The 19,361-nt window shown below is 45.5% G+C and overlaps 1 protein-coding gene across 1 annotated transcript in view; it reads right to left on the bottom strand.

The window, feature by feature from the left end:
• Window positions 1-19,361, bottom strand: part of DNAH5 (dynein axonemal heavy chain 5) — a 5,174,212-nt gene that overhangs the window by 3,059,286 nt on the left and 2,095,565 nt on the right. The window contains exon 35 of the mRNA XM_078687662.1: window positions 16,540-16,712. Coding sequence (XP_078543788.1) covers window positions 16,540-16,712 — 173 coding nt within the window. The remainder of the gene's footprint in view (window positions 1-16,539; window positions 16,713-19,361) is intronic.

Below are 19,361 nucleotides of genomic sequence, written 5' to 3'. Positions count from 1 at the left end.
CCCAGTCCGGAGCCACAAGAATGACTTGGGCCCGTTGTAGGAGGCTTGCTTAGTATATGGTGCCCACTTATGTAAGTGTAGCACCCTGAACTAATCCAGACAACCCTTGTTGTGATTTTAGTGGCCTTATACAACCTTAGAAAGCTCTCTAAGTGGTAGCTGTTGAGAACAGACTTCAAGCTTAGTCCAGAAGAGTGTTAACCAGCTTGTTTTATCAGATCTTAATCTTATTGGTATAGGTTAAGTGAAAAAGAACCACAGAGTGTATTTATTAAAAAATAGGTATATATTATAAGACATTCACTAACACACAACAATATCTCCTACCTGGATATAAGATACAATGCATACAATCCTTGGCAAAAAAAATAGGTTAGTAGCATGAATACATAGTGGTCGCCAGGGGGAGACCAAACCATATACTAAAATAGTGGGTTGCAACCATGACTCGAGTCAAGACTATACCCGGAAGACGTTGAAGTGCTGGGTACACACGGAACCACCCAAGGTAAGTACCCAGGAACCATAGGGAGGCCGGGTGCAGAGTGGGAACATGAACATGTGCTCAATTCAAGTCAAGGGGTAAGTCGCAGCTGCAGTTTTTAGGAAAAAGGACCCTTCCCAGTGAACCTTGAAGAAACCTAGTTGAACACAGAAGGTTGGAGAGTCACACCACCTGTGGATACTCTAGGACCCACGATACCTACACGAGGGACGCCGGGTGCATAGGCTCGTAGTGGCATCGGAAACCACCTTCAAATTGAATGGAGGACTTCAGGAAGATGTCACTGTTGAAGAAGGTGAAATTGTCCGGTGGAACCCAAAGGTGGATTCAAGATGTGAAGTACCTGCAAGCAGAGGAGACAGAGTCTATGCCACTCAGGGGGGACCAGGAGGCATGAAAAACGAAAGCCCACCGATGTTGGGTGATGCAAGAGAGTTGACGATGACCTTGGAGCTGCAGCTGTGCGGACCGGACAATGCTAAGGAAGATCAGGAACCGTTCATGAGCTGTCCCACATCGGATGTCGAGAGATGCAGGGTCGGTGTGAGTCGGAAGCACCAACAAGCCTTGGCAATTGCAAATAGCATGGCAAGCAAAAAAGGTGCAGAGTTAGGACCAGCAAGGTTCAAGGACTCACCTCAAGCAGGGAAGTCGTAGTAGGCTCTGAGCAATCTGGGGAGCCCACTGGAGTCAAAGAAGACCTTCAAGAAGACCCACAGGCCAGAGGCACAGGAGTCGCAAGAGGACCTCGAGCAGCTCACCAAAGATACTGGCCCACTGTGCAAGGACTGCGGTGAGGATGAAGATCTTGGCTGTAAGAGATGCTTGAGGCTAGAGGTTCTCAGAGCCCGAAGATCTCTGGTGAAGAGAGACGACAAGTCTAGGCAATGGCAAGTCTATGCTGTGAACAGGGGTCTGATTCCTGCAGTTCCGTCAAGAGATACTGGCCTCAAACTCGGTGAGAAGACAGTGCAGGCCTCGAGGGAGTTGTAAAAACATCACCTGTGTTGCTGAGCCTTTCGGAGTCTGTGGGAGCCCAAGAGCAGCAGACCAGTGAGCTTGGTTGCAGTGCCTGCAGATGCAGAGAAGTGACTCCTTCACTTCAAGGGAGAATTCTTCAGGTGTCTTGGATGTCCACAGGCCTTTGAAGGATCTTGTATGGAGCACAGGCAAAGATGTTGCAGCCGATGAGGAGGAGGACGAGACCAGCAGCAGGAGTCTTCCCAGTTGCAGTCTCAGTGCCCAGAGCAAAGTCCAGCAAAGACCAGTCGAAGATGAAGTGGTCTCTTGATTTGAATCTTGTTCCAGGACGAATCTAGGGACCCACCCACAGGTAAGCCCCTAAGTACTCTAATAAAAGGGTTATGACGATTCAGGGTTCCCTCCCAGGGGAGGAGCTGTGCAGTGGGGAGAATACTCCCATGTCCTTTGTCCAGTTTTGCAGCAGAGTGGGAGCCAATGGCTCCCTGAACTGGTTTAAACTGGAGTATGCAAGGAAGGCACCAAATATGCCCTTCTAGCAGTCTCAGTGGTGCTGGCATGCGCCCCCACTCTGCCCCAATACACTAAACCCTGTCTGAGAGGTGGTCACTCTTCACTGTGACAGGATATCAATTGTTCTGCCTTTCACTCTAGGCTCAGCAGTAGGAGGGCAGAAACATGTCTCCGGTCAGCAGTAGCCCTAGCTTGCTGTCCGGTTCTGAAAGACTGGTACTGGGAACACTGCCTCCCAGAGGAGCTTCACAGTGCATACCCCCACACCGTTTATGCTGTGGGGGTATGATTGCAACATGGTTTTTTTTTTCTGTTTTTTTATTGAGGGTTCAAATAAAACAATACAGTATAGGGAACAAGACAGTTGAAATCCAATTAATACAGTATGAGAAAAAAGAATATTAAAAACATCTACGCAATTTATCATTTAAGCATTTAAATTATAAAGTGCAAAGTTTTTGTAAGAGCAAACAATCAATCGGCTAACACTGATATTCAAAAGATTTTGTTAGAATTAAAACAGTACGTAACATTTAAATACAATGAGCGTCTTCTCAGTTAATATTTCATAGCTAAGTTGTAAAGTGCAACGTGCGGAGTCAAGACAGTCCTAATAGACTAATAAATATTTTCAGGGAAATATGGATCGGGTTGAATAATAACAGGGAAATTAAGAATCAAACACACTCCAATATTTATCATATTTTTTGAGAGCCCCTGATCTTAAAGCATATTTTCTTTCCCTACCCTGGATTCGAAGTAATTTTGCCTTCCATGCCTGGAAGGATGGTACAAGGTCTGTTTTCCAGGACTGTAGTATAAGGGATTTATCTATTAAAGAAGCTATAAAAAGGGACTCATCATGTTGGGTGTGGATGGGAGAGCAGCCTAAGAGGGGAATTAGGTCGTCGAATACAATATTAATTTTAAGCACGATTGAGAGATATTTCTCTATTTCCTTCCATAATACCTGGATTTTTGGACACTCCCAGACAATGTGTTTCCAAGTGCCTTTTTCTTCACATCGGAAGCATTTGTCGGCTACTTGGGGGAAAATATTATGTAAAAAGGACGGGTTCTATATATTAACCATTTGTTATAAAATTGCATGCGTTTAAAATTTGCTCCTCGAAAAATGGTTTTGTTGAATTTATTTATTTTATCCCATACCTGTTGATTAATTGTAATATCTTCCCTCTTTTTCCATCTCTCAATAATCTTGCTGGAAAAGTCCTGGTCTTTACTTTCTTTTAATATTTTAATCCAGATAGTCATTTTCTTTTGTATTTTGTTATTAAGGGTAGTGGAAATATTTTCTTTATTAAATAAATGTCCTATATTGAGTTCTCTAAGTTTTGGATTTATCCTAACAAAGGACCAGTTCAGAATTAAGTGTGAGTGGATTAACTGGCTATACATTTCATCCCAGGATTTCCACCTATTTCACAGCAGGAAGTCTTCAATTTTCTCAAAGCCATTCTCCTTCCAGAGAGTTAATATATTTTTGTCCATACAGCCAGCATCTCCCAGGCTAAAATGTATTAAATTCGTCTAAATAGACATTATTGAAGAACTGGGAACATAACGCTTTGCTCATACTCACCGTCTTTCCCGGAAGCACCGACGTGCCGCGGTTCCGAAGTTGTGCCCCCCGAATGGACCGGGGCCTCCGTGGAGCCTGGCCCGGGACCTCGCCTATGGGATCCGGCCTGGTGTTGCTGTGACTGTCGGCCCCGGCCGAGAGAGTGAGCCACTGGTGAGAGCCGTTGTGATCCTGAGCCGGGCCAGTCGTGGTGGCCTGAGGCTGATGCGGGGCGCGATGCTCCGGGGACTGATCTTGTGAAGGGGTCCCCCCGCCGCTGCTGCGTCCGGCGACCCTGGACCCTCGCGCCTGGACTCTGCTTGTGAGAAGCGCCGGCGTTGATGTAGGTGGACCCCCGCATTGGGCGAGTACCCTTTCTGCACCGAGGCCGCCATCGCCGGGACCACCCGGAGCTCTGTAAAGTCCTACATTTTTGAACCGTCTTGAGAGTACCGGAGGGTGGTGAAGGGGCTGACTTCACAAAATGGCTGCCGCCTATTTGGAATATGGATCACCTCGTGGCGGCGGACTTGGGTTGCCGGACTGCACGGGGGCCTGGACATGTGTGCGTGAGCCTACAATTGGAGATGTTCTTGATGCCCTGAGATCCTTGCACGCGTCCCTGGCCCCCAATGCCCCTATACACTCGTCGCGGTCCGCCGCCATCTTGGATGGACGCTTCTTCATGCATCCCCCTTGTCCCAGTGCTTCCATTGCCCCCTTCGGCTGTTGCGAGGGTTATTACCACTGTTCATCGACCACTTAGTGGGCCAGTGGCTTTGGAACTCCCTGCTCTTCGAAGTATTGAGATCGGGGACTCGGATGTTGTGCCGGAGCCCGGTCCCACTTGGGTCCCTGGGAGGAATGCTGGACTGTTGCCTGTCTCTGCATCGACGAGTTCGTGTTTCTACATTGCGGGGAAACTCCCGCGTTTTCGAACGGCGAAACTGAACTCCTGTTTTTCACCGCCCGTGCTGCTGTTGCTGATACATTTGAACTACCTATTTGAACTTTTGCTCACTTGCGGGTTGATTGACCCCCCTTGTCTACGTCTTTATCGTACTTTCTCTCAATTGTGTGCTTGCCTCGTATTGAGTGGCTCACTTCACATTGTCATGTGGTGGGTGGGGTTTGTGGTTAAGAAAGGATTGGGGTGATGTGCACAACTTCCGGTGGATTTTTGGTGTACAAACTTGTGGTGTAGTTGCTTATATTCATAGCGTGGTGGGAGGTCCCCCCCTGTAAGTATTATGGCGCTCGAGATCGTGTCGTTCTGGTTCATTCGTACAATGAGTGTAAGGTTGGGCGGAGGGCTGTGGCCGACTGTATTTGTTTCCGCCCTCTTGCTCCTCCCTCCCATTTCTTCCTTTGTGTTCATGTTTTCTTTTTGTCTCATTTATTCTTCCTTTCTCTTCTCTCTACTGCATTTCGGGTTCTGGTTTAGGGCGACAGGCACGCTGTCTGAAGGGTAGGCCGTAGCCTTCTACAGGGGTGCAGGGTGGGATGGGTGGGTTGGGTCCTATTTGATGTTCATTTTCCTCAGTTCTATGGCCCTTTTGTATCTCTTTATAGGAGTGCCGCGTCTGTCCTTGCCTCCCGTGGTATGACAGGGGGTGGGTCTGTAGCGTCGTTGATCTTCTTCTTATAGTTCTGCTGTTTTCCATGGCGACTGCAATACCCTCCTCGTTGCTAATGCTCCTGCTCTCTCATGTGTTCCCCGCCGCGGGACGCCTGTGTCGACGTGGCGCTCTTCTCTTTCGTTTTTTGTTTTCAATTCCCTTTCTTCCTTTTTCTCCCTTCTTGTCTTCTTCTCCCCCCCCTCTTTCCTCTCCCCCTTTTACCCAAGGTTAGTATGACGGGTTAGTTTTGGTAAGATATCCATCCGATCCCTTCGTTCTGGCTCCGATGTGCTATTGGGTGGTGGGCATGCAAAGTCGATAGTGATCGCATGTTGATTGTGTTTAACGCAACTGTTTTTATACCTATGTATACGGTGTTGCCTCTCCTGTATTGCGGCCCCATACCCCCTTACTGTTGTTGAGGGTTTGTATTGGGAATTCGGATTCTTCTATGTTGACACTGAACCTGTCGTACTCCTTCTCCCCATATTATAAAATTAACCTTCTCTGCTCCTGTTTGCTGGTCGCCTAGATCTTTTGTGTTTCCCCCTTTCCGGGATTGTATTGCTCATGCTCCTTAATGATTGGTACTGTAATGCTCGCTCTGGATCTTTTGCCCGATTTCCGTATTGTGGCCGGCCAATTTGGTTGTAGGCCCAGATTTGTATATCCTTTTAATACGAATAAAGGTTTTAAAAAAAAAAAAATTTAAAAAAATTCGTCTAAATACTTAAATTGGGTAAGTCATAAAATTAAAAAAACTGAGTTTTCACCTTAAAAATCCACTGCAGGGATTTATATCGTACTTTTTTGGATCTTTCGTGGTTCTGACCGGATCAAAGATTTTTAATTCCAGCAACATCCTTTTCATAAAAAAATTATCTGCCTCATGAGAATCTAAGAAAAAAAAACTGTAACTATAATGTGCAAAAGACGCAAAATAATATTCTCTGATATTTGGAAGGGACAGCCCTCCTTGTGTGGATGATCAATATAAATTGCTCAGTGCAAGTCTGGGGGATTTTTTTGCCCATAAGAAAGAGGCGATCAAAGCTTCTACTTTTTTAAAATAAGAGGCCTGAATTGCGCAGGGAATTGCACTAAAAAGGAATTAAAAAGGGGTAACACCGACATTCGAATTAGCGATGCCCGTCCCATAAGAGACAGGGGTAGTAAATTCCAACGATCTAAAAGTGAGCCCACCTTTTTTAACAGAGGTAAAAAATTAAGTGAAAAAAGGTCATCTAGACTATCCGATATAAATATTCCAAGATATCTCTTTGGATCCGTATTGTATGTCCGCCTGAATTCTGGAGCTATAGTGTCTACAGTGCAGTTAACTAGAATAATTTCCGTTTTGTTTATATTAATTTTATAACCCCCTAGCTTTTGAAAGTCATAGAAGATTTTTAAAATCTTCAGTTGACTTGAGGGTTTGGAGTCTATGAAAAGGGCAATATCATCCGCATATAATTTTATGTTTGTCATTCCTAATACTGGGGCAGTGTCAGCCTTGGTATTCCTGATGGCGATAAGAGGTTCAATAAATAATGCGAATAAAATTCGCGACAAGGGGCATCCTTGTCGCGTGCCTCTAGTGACCTGACAGGACCCAATATTAGTATTATTGACGATAATTTGTGCCCTAGAATTCATATACAATTGTCGTAAAAGAGAGATAAAAACATTCGGGAAATTAAAACTACATAGAATTGCAAACAGGCAATCCCAAGACACTAGATCGAAGGCTTTCTCCGCATCTAAAAACCAAATTTGAGCCTTCACCTTATTAGTTTTAAAATAATCTAGTGCCTCCAATAAAAATGTAGTGTTGGAATGGAGATGCCTGCCTGCAATAAAACCACACTGATCGTGGGCTACCAGAAATCCTACTATTTTATTTAATCGGTTTGCTAAAAGTTTTGTAAACATTTTATAATCTGTATTCAGAAGGCTAATCGGTCGGTATGAATTTATGTTTTCCTTGTCCTTTCTTTTTTTTAAAATACTAACCACCACCGCTGTATGAAAGGAATCCGGTGGGGGACTTCCTTGAAGTAAGTAATTAACTAATTTCAGAAGTTCTTTACGAAATGTTCCCCCAAATTTTTTTAAAAATTCAATGGGAAGGCCATCCTCACCATTGGCCTTGCCATTGGGGAAGGACTCTATCACCTCATCTAATTCTAATAGTGTGAAATCCTGTATAAGATAGTTCTTACCCTCAGCATCTATTTTAGGTATTTCAAGTGGCTGTAGGAATTCCATGATAGAATCAAGTGTAGCCCCCTCAGTCGCTTGCTATATCCCCTCATAGTGTTTTAGAAACAGCTCACCGATGGAAGTGGTGGTCTTAACTTGTATTTTAGTGATGGGGTCTGTTAACTGATCTATTCTATTGCGCACCTGCTTTTCTTTAGATTGCCAGGCCAGAAGCTTTCCTGTATACTCTCTCTCCTCATATATCTTTTGTGCATGTAGGTTACTATTTGTCTCACCTAAATCATAATAAAAATCCTTCATCTTGCACTTTGCCTCAGAGAGTTTATGTCGAGAGATCATAGATCTGACCCTATAAGGCTCTTGGGTTGCCTGAGAGAGTTCAGTTTGGAGTTTGGTTTTCTCCTCCCTTCTTGCCTTCAGCTTGGGGATTTCTTTAGATGTAATTATTCAAACGCAGAGTGGCTTTAAATGCATCCCAGATTATATTTAATGGGGCTGTACCTCTATTCTGTGTGAAAAATTGCTCTATCTTTTCATTAATATCTGTACACCATTGTTGGTCGAGGAGGTTAAGTTTATTAATAAACCATCTACTTGTAGGTCTTACTTCATAATTCCCCAGGTTGACCTCCATACAAAGAGCTGCGTGGTCTGAAAAAGCGTTAGGTAGATGGGCGTAGTTGTATAATTCTAGGTCATGGGATGATAAAAAAAAATCTAGCCTTGACGCAGAATTATATTTGCTGAGTGGCATGTATAATCGCGCTTAATAGGATTTAAATTTCGCCAACGGTCAATAACATCAAGGTCTATTTTACAACTTTGGACAGCTAAGGCAACTTGGGGTTTATTCTGTCGTCTGTCTTTCTTGGAGGAGTCCAATCGAGGGTTTTGTAATAGATTAAAATCTCCCCCCCAAATTATTGGCCCAGAGAGACCAGTTAATGCCTGCTTTACCTGTAGAATAGGTTGAGGGTCGTCCAAAATTGGTGCATAGATTGTGGCAAGGATAACATTAACATTGTTTAATTTACCATGTACAACTGCCCATCTACCTCTGGGGTCTATGAACGTCCCTTCAAGATTAAAACCTACATGTCTCCCTATTAATATGGAAACTCCTCTCTGAGCCATCCCGGCAGGAGCAGATATGGTATAGCCCGCCCAGCTTTTGAAGAGTGTAGCTGACTCTGCCTGATCTTTGTGGTGGGTTTCTTGCAAATAGATAACGTCTGGTATAAGGTTTTTCAACCACACTCAATAGCGTTCCTTTTGCGAACGTTATTCAGGCCATTTACATTTAAAGAGATAAATTTCACCATGTTATTTGATGTTCAAGATATTGGACGTAACCCTCAACTTATGCAAATGTGCAAGTGTGCAAATGTGCAAATGTACAATCAGCAGCAGCATATATAACTGATAAATAATATATATATATATATATATATATATTAATATAATATAATGGCAGCAGATATTCACAGAGATATTCATAAAGAGTCTAAGTTTTAATGTGCAAATATGCAAGCGAGCAGCAAGAGTTGTAAAGTGATGTAATTTGAGGAGTCATACCATTCATTATGCAAAACATACAGATAGTCAAAGCATTGTAAAATCTTATCTTATATAAAAAATAGAAATAAACAGCATAAATATACAATATCATCAGATAAAAAGAGACTGCCATTCTCTGTGCAAATATGCAATTAAGCAGCAAGATTGTACAAATAGCAGCACAGACTTGAAGGATTAAGTCCCCCCTAGTGCAAAATAGGCAAATATACTTATAGAATCTTGTCATCTTATCATGATCCATGTGAGCAAAAGTGACGAGTGCGCGATATTATTTGTGCAAGATAGAGAAAAAAAGAAAAAAGGAAATAAAAGAATAACATTGCTCGTACCGTAATCATGAAAGTGTGAAAAAACATTCCCCCCCTTTTTTGCATTTGAACTCTCTTTTTTTCCCCTTGCGACACCCCCCTTCACCCCCCTTCCCTCCCCCCTTGAGTGGAGACCCCAGTGTCCCACTTCTGTCCTTCTCTGGTGTATCTTCTTTTTGGATGCCATCTCATTGCATCCTTATGTGCTTCCTGTTTCCAGCAAGTGTCCGCCGTGAGGTAGTAGTAAATTCAGCAAAATTCAGCAGCTTAATTAATTACGCCCCGAGGCCATCGAGGAATGTCTGGGCTTCGTGTAGGACCGAGAATATAAAAAATGTTCCTTTAGCCAAGACTTTGAGTTTCGATTGCTGCACTATCATGGCTTGAGCTCCCTTGTTCTTAAAGGAGTCGATGAGCTTCACAAAGTCCCTGCGACTGTGAGCAGATCCTACCGACATATCACCAAAAATCCGAAAATTATTCACCCCCTCCACATTAAAAGTTCTTTTAGAAAATGCGGTGTTTCAAATTTTTTCTTTTACCCTAAAGTCTGAAAAGTTGAGCAGGATTGTACGGGGGTATTTCAAGTTATTAGGTTTATGTGCAGGGACTCTGTGTGCCCTTGTAATAGTCAGGTCACCTTGCAGCTCAGGGATAGCTTTTATCAATAATGAATCTGTCCACCTGACTACATCCTTATCTTCAAGGCCCTCTGGTATGCCTACTAGCCGTAGATTAGATCTCCTATTATAATTCTCAAGGTCCTGCAGCTTTTCCTCTAAGTGGGATTTCTCTCTATTAGCCTCCACAAGATTTTTTTGGATTGTAGTCAAAGAGTCCTCTAGAGATGATATCCGGACTTCGGCCTCAGAGATCCTCAAAGGGATATTACCAAGGCACTCCTCCATCTTCGTGAGCCTGCTGTGCAAGAGTGAAATTTCCTGTGCCTGAGAGAATTTAAAGTCTCTTAATTCCTGGAGGATAGTAACTAGGATATCTTCCATCGTATTTGCTTTTGTAGCACTCGGAAAAGAGCAAGCAAGCCGTTATCCTGGGAGATCAGGGAGGCCTCTAGACTTAGGACTTGACTTGGAACTATCGTGGTTTGCTTGTTACTTGGGGCTGGGCTTGGGCTTGGGCTTATGGCCGGTGGCAGCAGAGGGTGGGAAGGAAGGGCAGTATTCAGAGAGATCGCAGTTGAAACTGTTGGTGTGGGTAATGCTACGCCTTCCAACCTTGTTGCCCCTGCGAGATTTGGCGTCGGTGTCTTTTGCGTTGTGGGGCTACTTGCTTTCCCTCCAGTGTTGGAGACATCCTGTTCTAAAGTGACACTTGTGCCCCCCTGCTTTAACTCCCCACGTGTAGGAGTGCTCAAAAATTGTCCCAGCTGTAGAAGGGGTTTTGAAAAGAGAGGGTATTGTTTGGGGGTAGATCGACTCTCAGGACAAGTAGTAGGGGACATATTAGCAGCCTTGAACGTTTTGTCAGTTTTGTCCGTTTTATCCATATTTTTACCCCCCTGGTCCGTTCTTGTTCCCTTATCTTTCCCACCCTCCTCTCCTTTGTCGCCAACAGCAAGTAAGCTCAATTCTGCTGATAGTTCAGACAAGGTCAGGCTCTCTACATCTTCATCCTCTTCGCCCTCCTCTTGTTAATTTTCCTCGTTGTCATCATTGTCTTCCTCGACCTGTTTCCTTAATACATTATACTTATTTTTTCTATATGGATCAGTGGATTCCATTGTCTTCTGTTTTAGGGCTTCTTTTTGATGATTTTTCCTTCTGTTTTTTCTCTCTCCTTTTGTGGTTGATGGAGACCTGATCGGAATAGGGAGTTTTACCTCCTTTCCCAGCTCTGGCTTGGACTGTTTGCCCCTCGCTCTTGCCGCCATCTGAGAATTCGTAATTTACAAACGTGGGCTTATAAGGCGCATTAGACTTTGCTCTGAGAAATTTGTACAAGGGGATTTTTCTCTCACCAGACTGTGCCTGCCAATGTCCAGCTTTCCCCAATGCAATGCAAGGGGCAGTACAGGATAGTAAGGTTATTGCGGTATTGTAAAAGTCAGCTTTGTCCCTTCACATCTTTCAGAGCTTCATAATCAGCGCGCCAATAAGTGAGGAAGCGTAGAATAGAGCTCTTGTTCAAGCAAGGTTCAAGTCAGCTTTACCCCTTCACAATTTCCAGGGCTTCACAATCAGCCTCACAGTCAGCGCGCCGGTAGGTGAGAAGTCGCAAAGAATGGCGCGGTACAAACAAAGCGAGCGCGAACTGGGTAGAACCCTGCCCAGCGCGCCTTACCTCGCAAAGTAGACCAGCGTCCCGACCAGCGTCCAATGACCAGCGCCCCCAGTTTCCCAGTAATTCGCTGTCGAAGGTGCAGGCACCAGCGGCGTTGCAGGCGCTTCAGTCACTCCGTATGTCCGCTGGACAAGGCAGGGCGCCGAGCAGAAAACACAGGCGCTCAGCCTTAGTGGTAGCCTCCAAGGACGGCAGAAACACTCCGAGAGGCCCCATTGGATCCTGTAAAAATCGCTCAATAGTTTTCAAAATTCAGCGCGAAGCTCTAACGCCCCAGTGTTTGGCTCCGGCATCCAGCGAGGAGCAGCGGCGGCGTTGCTGCTTGCATGGGCGTGGCTACGCGGAACAAGGAAACAGGAAGCACAGCGGCAGCGTGGTGGGTCCACGTCAGCCGTTCATCTCTCCCCATGATTGCAACATGTTTGATACCAAACATCACAGGGTTAGTTACTGCCAGTTTAGAGATGGTCATCGCATAATGACACATGGCCACTCTCTATATCCTAATAGATGATGCACTTACAACCCGGGAGAATGGACTCCGAAGGTTGTAGAGGTTGCAGGGACACCTTCACACTTCAGGATGGGAAGACCTGCCTTAGGGGTGACTTATAGGTTTTAAATGCAGATATAAGCAAACTTATAACTGTCGTAAGTGGTGCTAGCGCCAGCTTACAAAGGCTGCAGTGGCAGGCCTGTAGTAACAGTGTGAGCTCCAACCAATATAGGTGGAACCCTGACTCTGCCACAGACCAGTGTACCCTGATCTTCACCTCACCCAGATGGCCACTCCATCCAAGGAGTGTTGCATCTGTCACAACTGTGAGATATGGTTAGGGAAGGGTGTGGGGTCTGCTATTGACCCAATTGCGGTACGTCAACCCCCACTGCAGATCTTTTGCAGTTCCTTCTCAGATCTGAAACACATTGGTGAGATTTAGCTGACGCTATGCCCATTGCAACCTTAAGCCCCACTGCAGAGCCCGCATACACCACCTGGTATGTTTTACTAACAGGATGCAGGAGGCCATGAGGCCCAAAGCCTCAAAGTCAGTCTCACAGAAATGTGGGAGAGAGGCCAAAACATTGGAATCATAACCTGAATATCCTGGACTTGCTGCTTGGGAGGATAGACCTGAAACCACACTGTGTCCAGAACAGCTCCGATGAAAGGGAGTGTTAGAGAAGGAGTCAGGTGTGACTATTGGCACGTTTATTGAGAACCCTAGCCAATGCAGGAGGTCTGCCATAGTCTGAAGGTGGGAGACAACAGCCAGGGTCGAGGACACCTTCAACAGCCAGGAATCGAGGTAGGAGAAGACTGAAACCCTTAACCTGCGCAGATGAGCTGAGACCAGTGCCATCACCCTGGTAAACACCCGAAGGGCACTTGTAAGGCCGAAGGGAAGCACAGTAAACTGAAAGTGTTTGCTGCCTACCTTGAACCACAGGTAATGCCTGAGTCCCGGCCAGATGGGGACATGTACACCTTCTGCTGGTCCAATGCTACCATCCAGTCTTTTTGGTCTAGGGCAGACAAGACCGGAGCTAGAGCGAGCATCTTGAATTTCTCCTGCTTAATGAAGAGATTTATGGTTTGAAGATCTCAAATGGGCTACAACCCTTTGTTCTTCTTCGGAATCAGAAAGTAGTGGGAATAACAGCCACTGCCTACTTCTGAACTGGGACCCTTTCTATAGTTCTCTTGGCTAAGAGAGCTGTAACTTCCTCCTGGAGCAATTTTAAATGATCCTCCGTCAGCTGTCCCTGATTTGGCAGAGTGAGAGGAGGAAAGGAAAGGAAGAGAAAAGCCCTCCTGTATGATCTGAAAGACCCTCTTGTCTGATGTAATGAACCCTCAGTGGGGGAGATGATGAAGAATTTTCCCACCAACTGGAGTGGTGTGGTCTTGCAGTCAGACTAGGAGTACTTGGAGGCTGCGGCTGCCAAGGGCAGGGTGGCTGCCGACTTCTGGCTTTCATTCCTAGGTCACATTGAACCCCGTCCACGTCCCCGATCGGCATGGTGAGCCTGAGCAGGACGGTGGCTGGGGTAGGGCTGTCGTTTGCTGGAAACCTCTTCCATTGCCACAAAAGGGGCAATGAAGGTAGACTGGCCAGGACGAGTAGAAGAGAGGCCCAAGGATCTGGCCGTAGCTTGAGAGTCCTTGAAACTCACTAAGGCCGAATCTGCCTTTTCCCCAGTAAGGCGGGTTCCATCAAAGGGCATGTCCATCAGATTTGCCTGGACATCACCCGAGAAGCCAGCTGTCCTAAGTCAGGTGTGGCGCCTCAAGGCCATTGTGGTGGAAATTGACATGCCCAGCGGATCCATCGTAACAAAGCCACACCTTATGATGAATTTTGCTGCATTCCTTCTGTCCTTAACTGCCTAAGAGAGCACAGCCTGGGCCTCCCCCAGGACTTGTGGCAGCACTTGCGTAACTGTCTCCCAAACAGAGTGAGAGAAATGGCCCAATAAGCACTCGGTATTCACCAACCACAATACCAGGCTGGAGTAAGAAAACATTTTTAGCCCAAATGAATCCAGCCTCTTGGATTCACTACCTGGAGGAGCGGAAGGGAACGCACCCTGTGAAGTAGGGGCCCACACCACCAAACTTTCTGGGGTGGGGTGTTGGCTGAGGAACTTTGGGTTGCCCGGAGTTGGGCGATGGTGGCATGCAATTGACCTATTCACAGGAGCCCCAGTAAGTGCTTCATTAAAGGGCAGAAGGGGGTCCTGAGATGGAAGCCCCAGGCTGAAGCAATTCAGTCAGGAGATTAGTCCTGACCTCCGCTGAGGGCAGCTCCAGTCCACGGACCTCAACTGCCGTCTTGATCACCATGGCATAAGATGCCCCCTCCTCCGTAGACACAATTGGTGGAGAGAGCATGCAAGTATCTAGAGAAGTATCCTGTCCACCAGCTTTCCCAAGTTCCCCATACCAGTCCAACTGCTCTACAGAGTCATCCTGGTGTTCCAGAGGGTCCGTTGACCCCCTCCATTCCTCTCCCGAGCTTAACACATCCACAAAGTTTTCAGGCAACAACATAGAACCCCTGGGTTCAATCGAGGTCAGAATTTGCGTTGAGCGACGTTGTTCTGACTCCATGTCATCGGGGATAAGGATGGGGCTGACACCGTCGATGGGCATTACGGCGCCGAAGGCACCGACTTCAGATCCGACTCGCCAGGGGCGGACACGGTGGTACGATCTGTGTTGACCCAGATCTGAGATCACATCTCTGAGGCCCCACTGGCGCAGCGGCACAAGCCGACAGCGTTGAAACCAACAGGGCCTCTTCGGACCCTGCGGGGTCCGAAGTCTCACCAGAGGGATCGGCCTCCTCAAATATGCGGTGCATGGCCTCGTAGAACTCTTTGATCTGAAATCGGGGGTCGCTCCTGGAAAAGGAGGGAGGTGCGAAATGGACCCTGGCTCCGTAGAACCGTGCCTAAAGCGTCAGTGCTCCTTACCTTATTTGTCGACGGACGACAGTCGAGGTGAAGAAGCAGTCCAGTTGGACTTCTTCTTCTTGTGTCTCTTTCCGAGTGTCCCAATAATCTCAACTGGTACAAAGAGGACTTTGGGCTCCGAGATTGGTCCCGCAACCTCCTATACCTCGATTGGGACCAGGACCTCTGCTGAGTCTTGCTTGACTGCGTCAGCTGTCGGGCCGCAAAGAGGTTCAAAGCCCCCTCCCATAAGGTCTTAGGAGCCATGGCCCGAAAGTCCGAGCATGACTTCAGATTGTGGTTGTGCTCGAGACACCTGAGGCAGATGAGGTGGGGATCGGTGACCCACATCGTACAGGGACAGGCCCCACAGGGCTTAAACCCTGTCTCCCTCGAAGACATCCTTCCACAAGATGGAAAAAATCTGGAAGTCGACAATGAGTCAAGAAAAAACCTGTCAAAAAGTGACAGAGGGGTAGCTCTTCCCGGATTGGTGCTTAACTGGCGTGGAAAGAAATTACTGATGTCCGCCTGCCTGGGTGGCACCAATATAGGTACTGGGATGTCATAACCGATGCTAATGATGCTGCCGATGTCAAGCTGAGCCGAATGGAGCCACCCAACGGTGCGCACAAGGAGTATTGCTCAGCAAAAGTTTCCAGATCCAGCCGGATGCCTAGGAAATTCAAAGGTAAGGAATCTGCAGCAAGAAGTCTCTTTCAGATACATAATTAAGGATGGATGGACTGCAGTAGAATAGAGGACAGAAGGGAGTCAGGGAGGTCTTGAGGATGGTTGTGAGGGTGCTTCTGATACTGTGTGGTGTCTAAGTAGTAACCTAATGCAGTGTCTCGTATTGTCAGTCTTCAAAAGACTTGGGGTCAGCAATGTGATTGAGGTCCTTGTGGACTTGGTTAAGGTATTCAGGAATAGAGTAAAAGACGATGTATTTCACATTATTCACTCTCAATATGATGCATTGATCTCCACCTTTTTTGACAGATTTACCTCAGTCTATCCGCTGAGAGAGTGACACATTCAGTTGAGTTAAAACCGCAGAATTTCTGATTTCCTCTGATTTGTGATCCAGACATAATTTATATTTCCTTTCCAGGTTTGCCATTACGTACCTCCTCCGATTTTGCTCTTACTCTAAAGCATCTGCCACAGCCTATTAAGTGAGAAGAAACTTTGATCCCAATGCATCAGTAACACTTGTGGGCAAATAAATGCAGGCATTCTCTGAGATCACGGATGAACTCTGTCCTAAGGAACATCATGGGTACTGAGGTTCTTGTGGTTGGAGGAGAGAAGAGTGCCCAAGCAGTCTCTGATCTCAGCACACAGAAGCAACTAACAGAGTTTAGGTATTGCGGAGGCTGAGGATAGGCACAGAGGGATCCAGTTATGCACAAACCCTGGTATGGATGTGGGGGCATGCAGGATGCTTTGTGTAACAGTGTTTCTTACCTGTCTGTTAGAGGAGTTATTACCAGCCTGTCTGTACATCCCAGGAACTCATTCTGGTAGGTAAAAGGCACATCAGTGATGTTGATCATCATCCTCTCAGAGTCTTCGTTAAAATAAAATCTGCACTGTTTCAGCCACTCAAAATCTGTGGGGCTTTTTATATGCCTATGACACTACAAAAACAAATACAATTTTTTAAAAATCTGCAATAAACGTTAAGGCCTGCTGCTCAAATTGAAATCAATAAAGATCATGCAAGTATTAATCAAACAACATTCCATATTAATTGACAATTCTGTATACTCAGACATGCAGCCTTAACAGTTAATCATTTCTTTAAACAGTAAACTAACAATATAGGGCCAGATGTAGGTGGCCAATTACCGGTCGGTAACGGCCGAATTCGGCCGTTACCAACCGGTAATTGGATTTTGAGATGTGAGGGCATGCATTTACAGAATCGGTATTTTACCGATTCTGTATTTACCGATTCGGTAAAATTACCGAATCGGTAAATACAGACTCGGTAAAATACCGATTCTGTAAATGCAGATGTAGCTGGCACATGTCAGAGTGCCACAGGGCTTTAAGAATCGGTATTTTATCACCCAATCCAATTGGGTGGTAAAATACCGAATCCAGGTGTGCATGCACATGTGTGCATGCACACCTGTGCCATGTGACACACAGACATGCCCTTAGGGCATGTCTGTGTGCCACATGGCGCACATGCCTATTTATGGGGTGCCAGAGTGTGTCAAAGTGACACCCCCTGCACCCTTGCTAAAATCGGTATTTGCCGATTCTGTAATTACAGAATCGGTATTGCCCATTGATTCCTATGGGCTGCAAGGCCCATAGGAATCAATGGGCAATACCGAATCGGTATTTACAGAATCGGTAAATACCGAATCTTAACGATTCGGTATTTACCGAATCTGAAATACCTACATCTCCCCCCCACTATTTTACCACTTCTTAAATACCGAATCGGTATGATTCGGTATTTAAGAAGTGGTAAAATAAAATTACCTACATCTGGCCCCAAGTCTGATGCTGGCGAGTTCATATTACACAAGCTGTAGTTATAGTTTCATCATCAGAGAATGGTATGGGTATTTGGGGCCATATGTAGGTGGCCCAATCCCGGTCGCTAACGGTGAAATTAGTTAAATTTCACCGTTACCGACCGATATTTAGGCATTTCTGATGTAGGGAAGTATTCGGTATTAAGGAATCGGTAAATGCCGATTCCTTAATACCGATTCCTTATGGCCTTGCATTTAAGGAATCAGTAATACTGATTCCTTAAATGCAATGTAGGTAGCACTTAAAAGAGTGCACCTCAGCCTTAAGGAATCGCTATTTACCACCAACTTCAAGTTGGTGGTAAATAGCGATTTCCTTTCAAAAAGCACTTTTTTGCTTTTTGAAGTGTGCCATGTGGCACACATCCATGCCCTTAGGGCAGGCATGTGCGCCACATGTGCACACATGCACATTTCAGGGGTGCAACAGGGTGTCCTTTGGACACCCTGGCCCCCTTGGAATACCTCCCGGTATTACCGATTCAGTAATACCGAATCGGTAATACAGAATGTCTTCACATTCAATTCTATGGGCCTCCACGCCCATAGGAATGAATGGGTAGGTATTCGTTATTACCGAATCTCAATTACCGATTCGGTAATAACGAATATAAAGAATTCTGTATTTTTTACCGAATTCTTACCTACATCTGGAATACCGATTTCTAAATACAGAGTCGGTAAAATTCGGGCTAGATGTAGGTAAATGGTATTTACCGATTCGTAAATACCGAATTTTACCGATTCGGTATTTACAAATCGGTAAATGCTATGTAGGTAAATATTCCGTAGAAATTACCGAATCGGTATTTACTGATTCGGTAATTACCATTGATTCCTATGGGCCTTGAGGCCCATAGGAATCAATGGCAATTCGGTAAAATTACCGAATAGTCAAGGGTGTCACTTTGACACCCTGTTGCACCCCTGATTAGTGCTTGTGTGCCATGTGACACACATACATGCCCTTAGGGCATGTATGTGTGCCACATGGCACAGGTGTACATGCACAGATTTTCATATACACAGGTATTCGTTATTTACCACCAACTAATAGTTGGTGGTAAATAACAAATCCTTAAGGCCCTTTGGCACTGTTGACAGTGCCACCTACATCTCAAATTACAGATTCGGTAAATTTACTGATTCGGTAATTTTTAAAGCCCCTACATCTCAAACTCCAAATACCGGTCGGTAACGGCCGAAATCGTCCGTTACCAACCGGTATTTGCCTACCTACATCTGGCCCAGTATTTCCCTCTTACCTACATCTAGCCCTTGATCTCTTATATTCTTGATTCTGAAGGCTTCCAGGACTTGCAGATCAGGCATCATCCTCCAGGAGCTGAACCAATTCAGAAGGAACATTTACTTCAAGGTGGGTAGTTGGCAGAGTAGTTATCAGCCATAGACTGTCAAGATGAACTGAACATTTGTTTTCTAAATGAAGACGGAAGGTTTCTATGTTTCTGTGCTCTGGGGCGTCATTCTCTGTTTCTAATACTTTTGGGATGAATGCTCTGATAATAGTCATCAAGGTGTTGGCACCATTGGATGCTGTTCCGCATAATGAATGTGGCCTTGTGTACCCCATTTAGATGACTGGCTGGTTCATTTCCCTTCAGCAGCAGAGAACTTGAAGGATGCATCAAATGTCTATCTCTTGAAGTAACATAGGTTCCTGAGCATGCTAAAAAAACATTTGTACTCCAATCTACGATTTGAAATTCATCC

This window comes from Lissotriton helveticus, chromosome 4_1 (assembly GCF_964261635.1).
Source record: "Lissotriton helveticus chromosome 4_1, aLisHel1.1, whole genome shotgun sequence".
In the NCBI taxonomy this organism is placed as follows: domain Eukaryota; kingdom Metazoa; phylum Chordata; class Amphibia; order Caudata; family Salamandridae; genus Lissotriton; species Lissotriton helveticus.
Note: the sequence above shows the minus strand (reverse complement) of the source record. Positions and strands in the feature narration are given on the sequence as shown.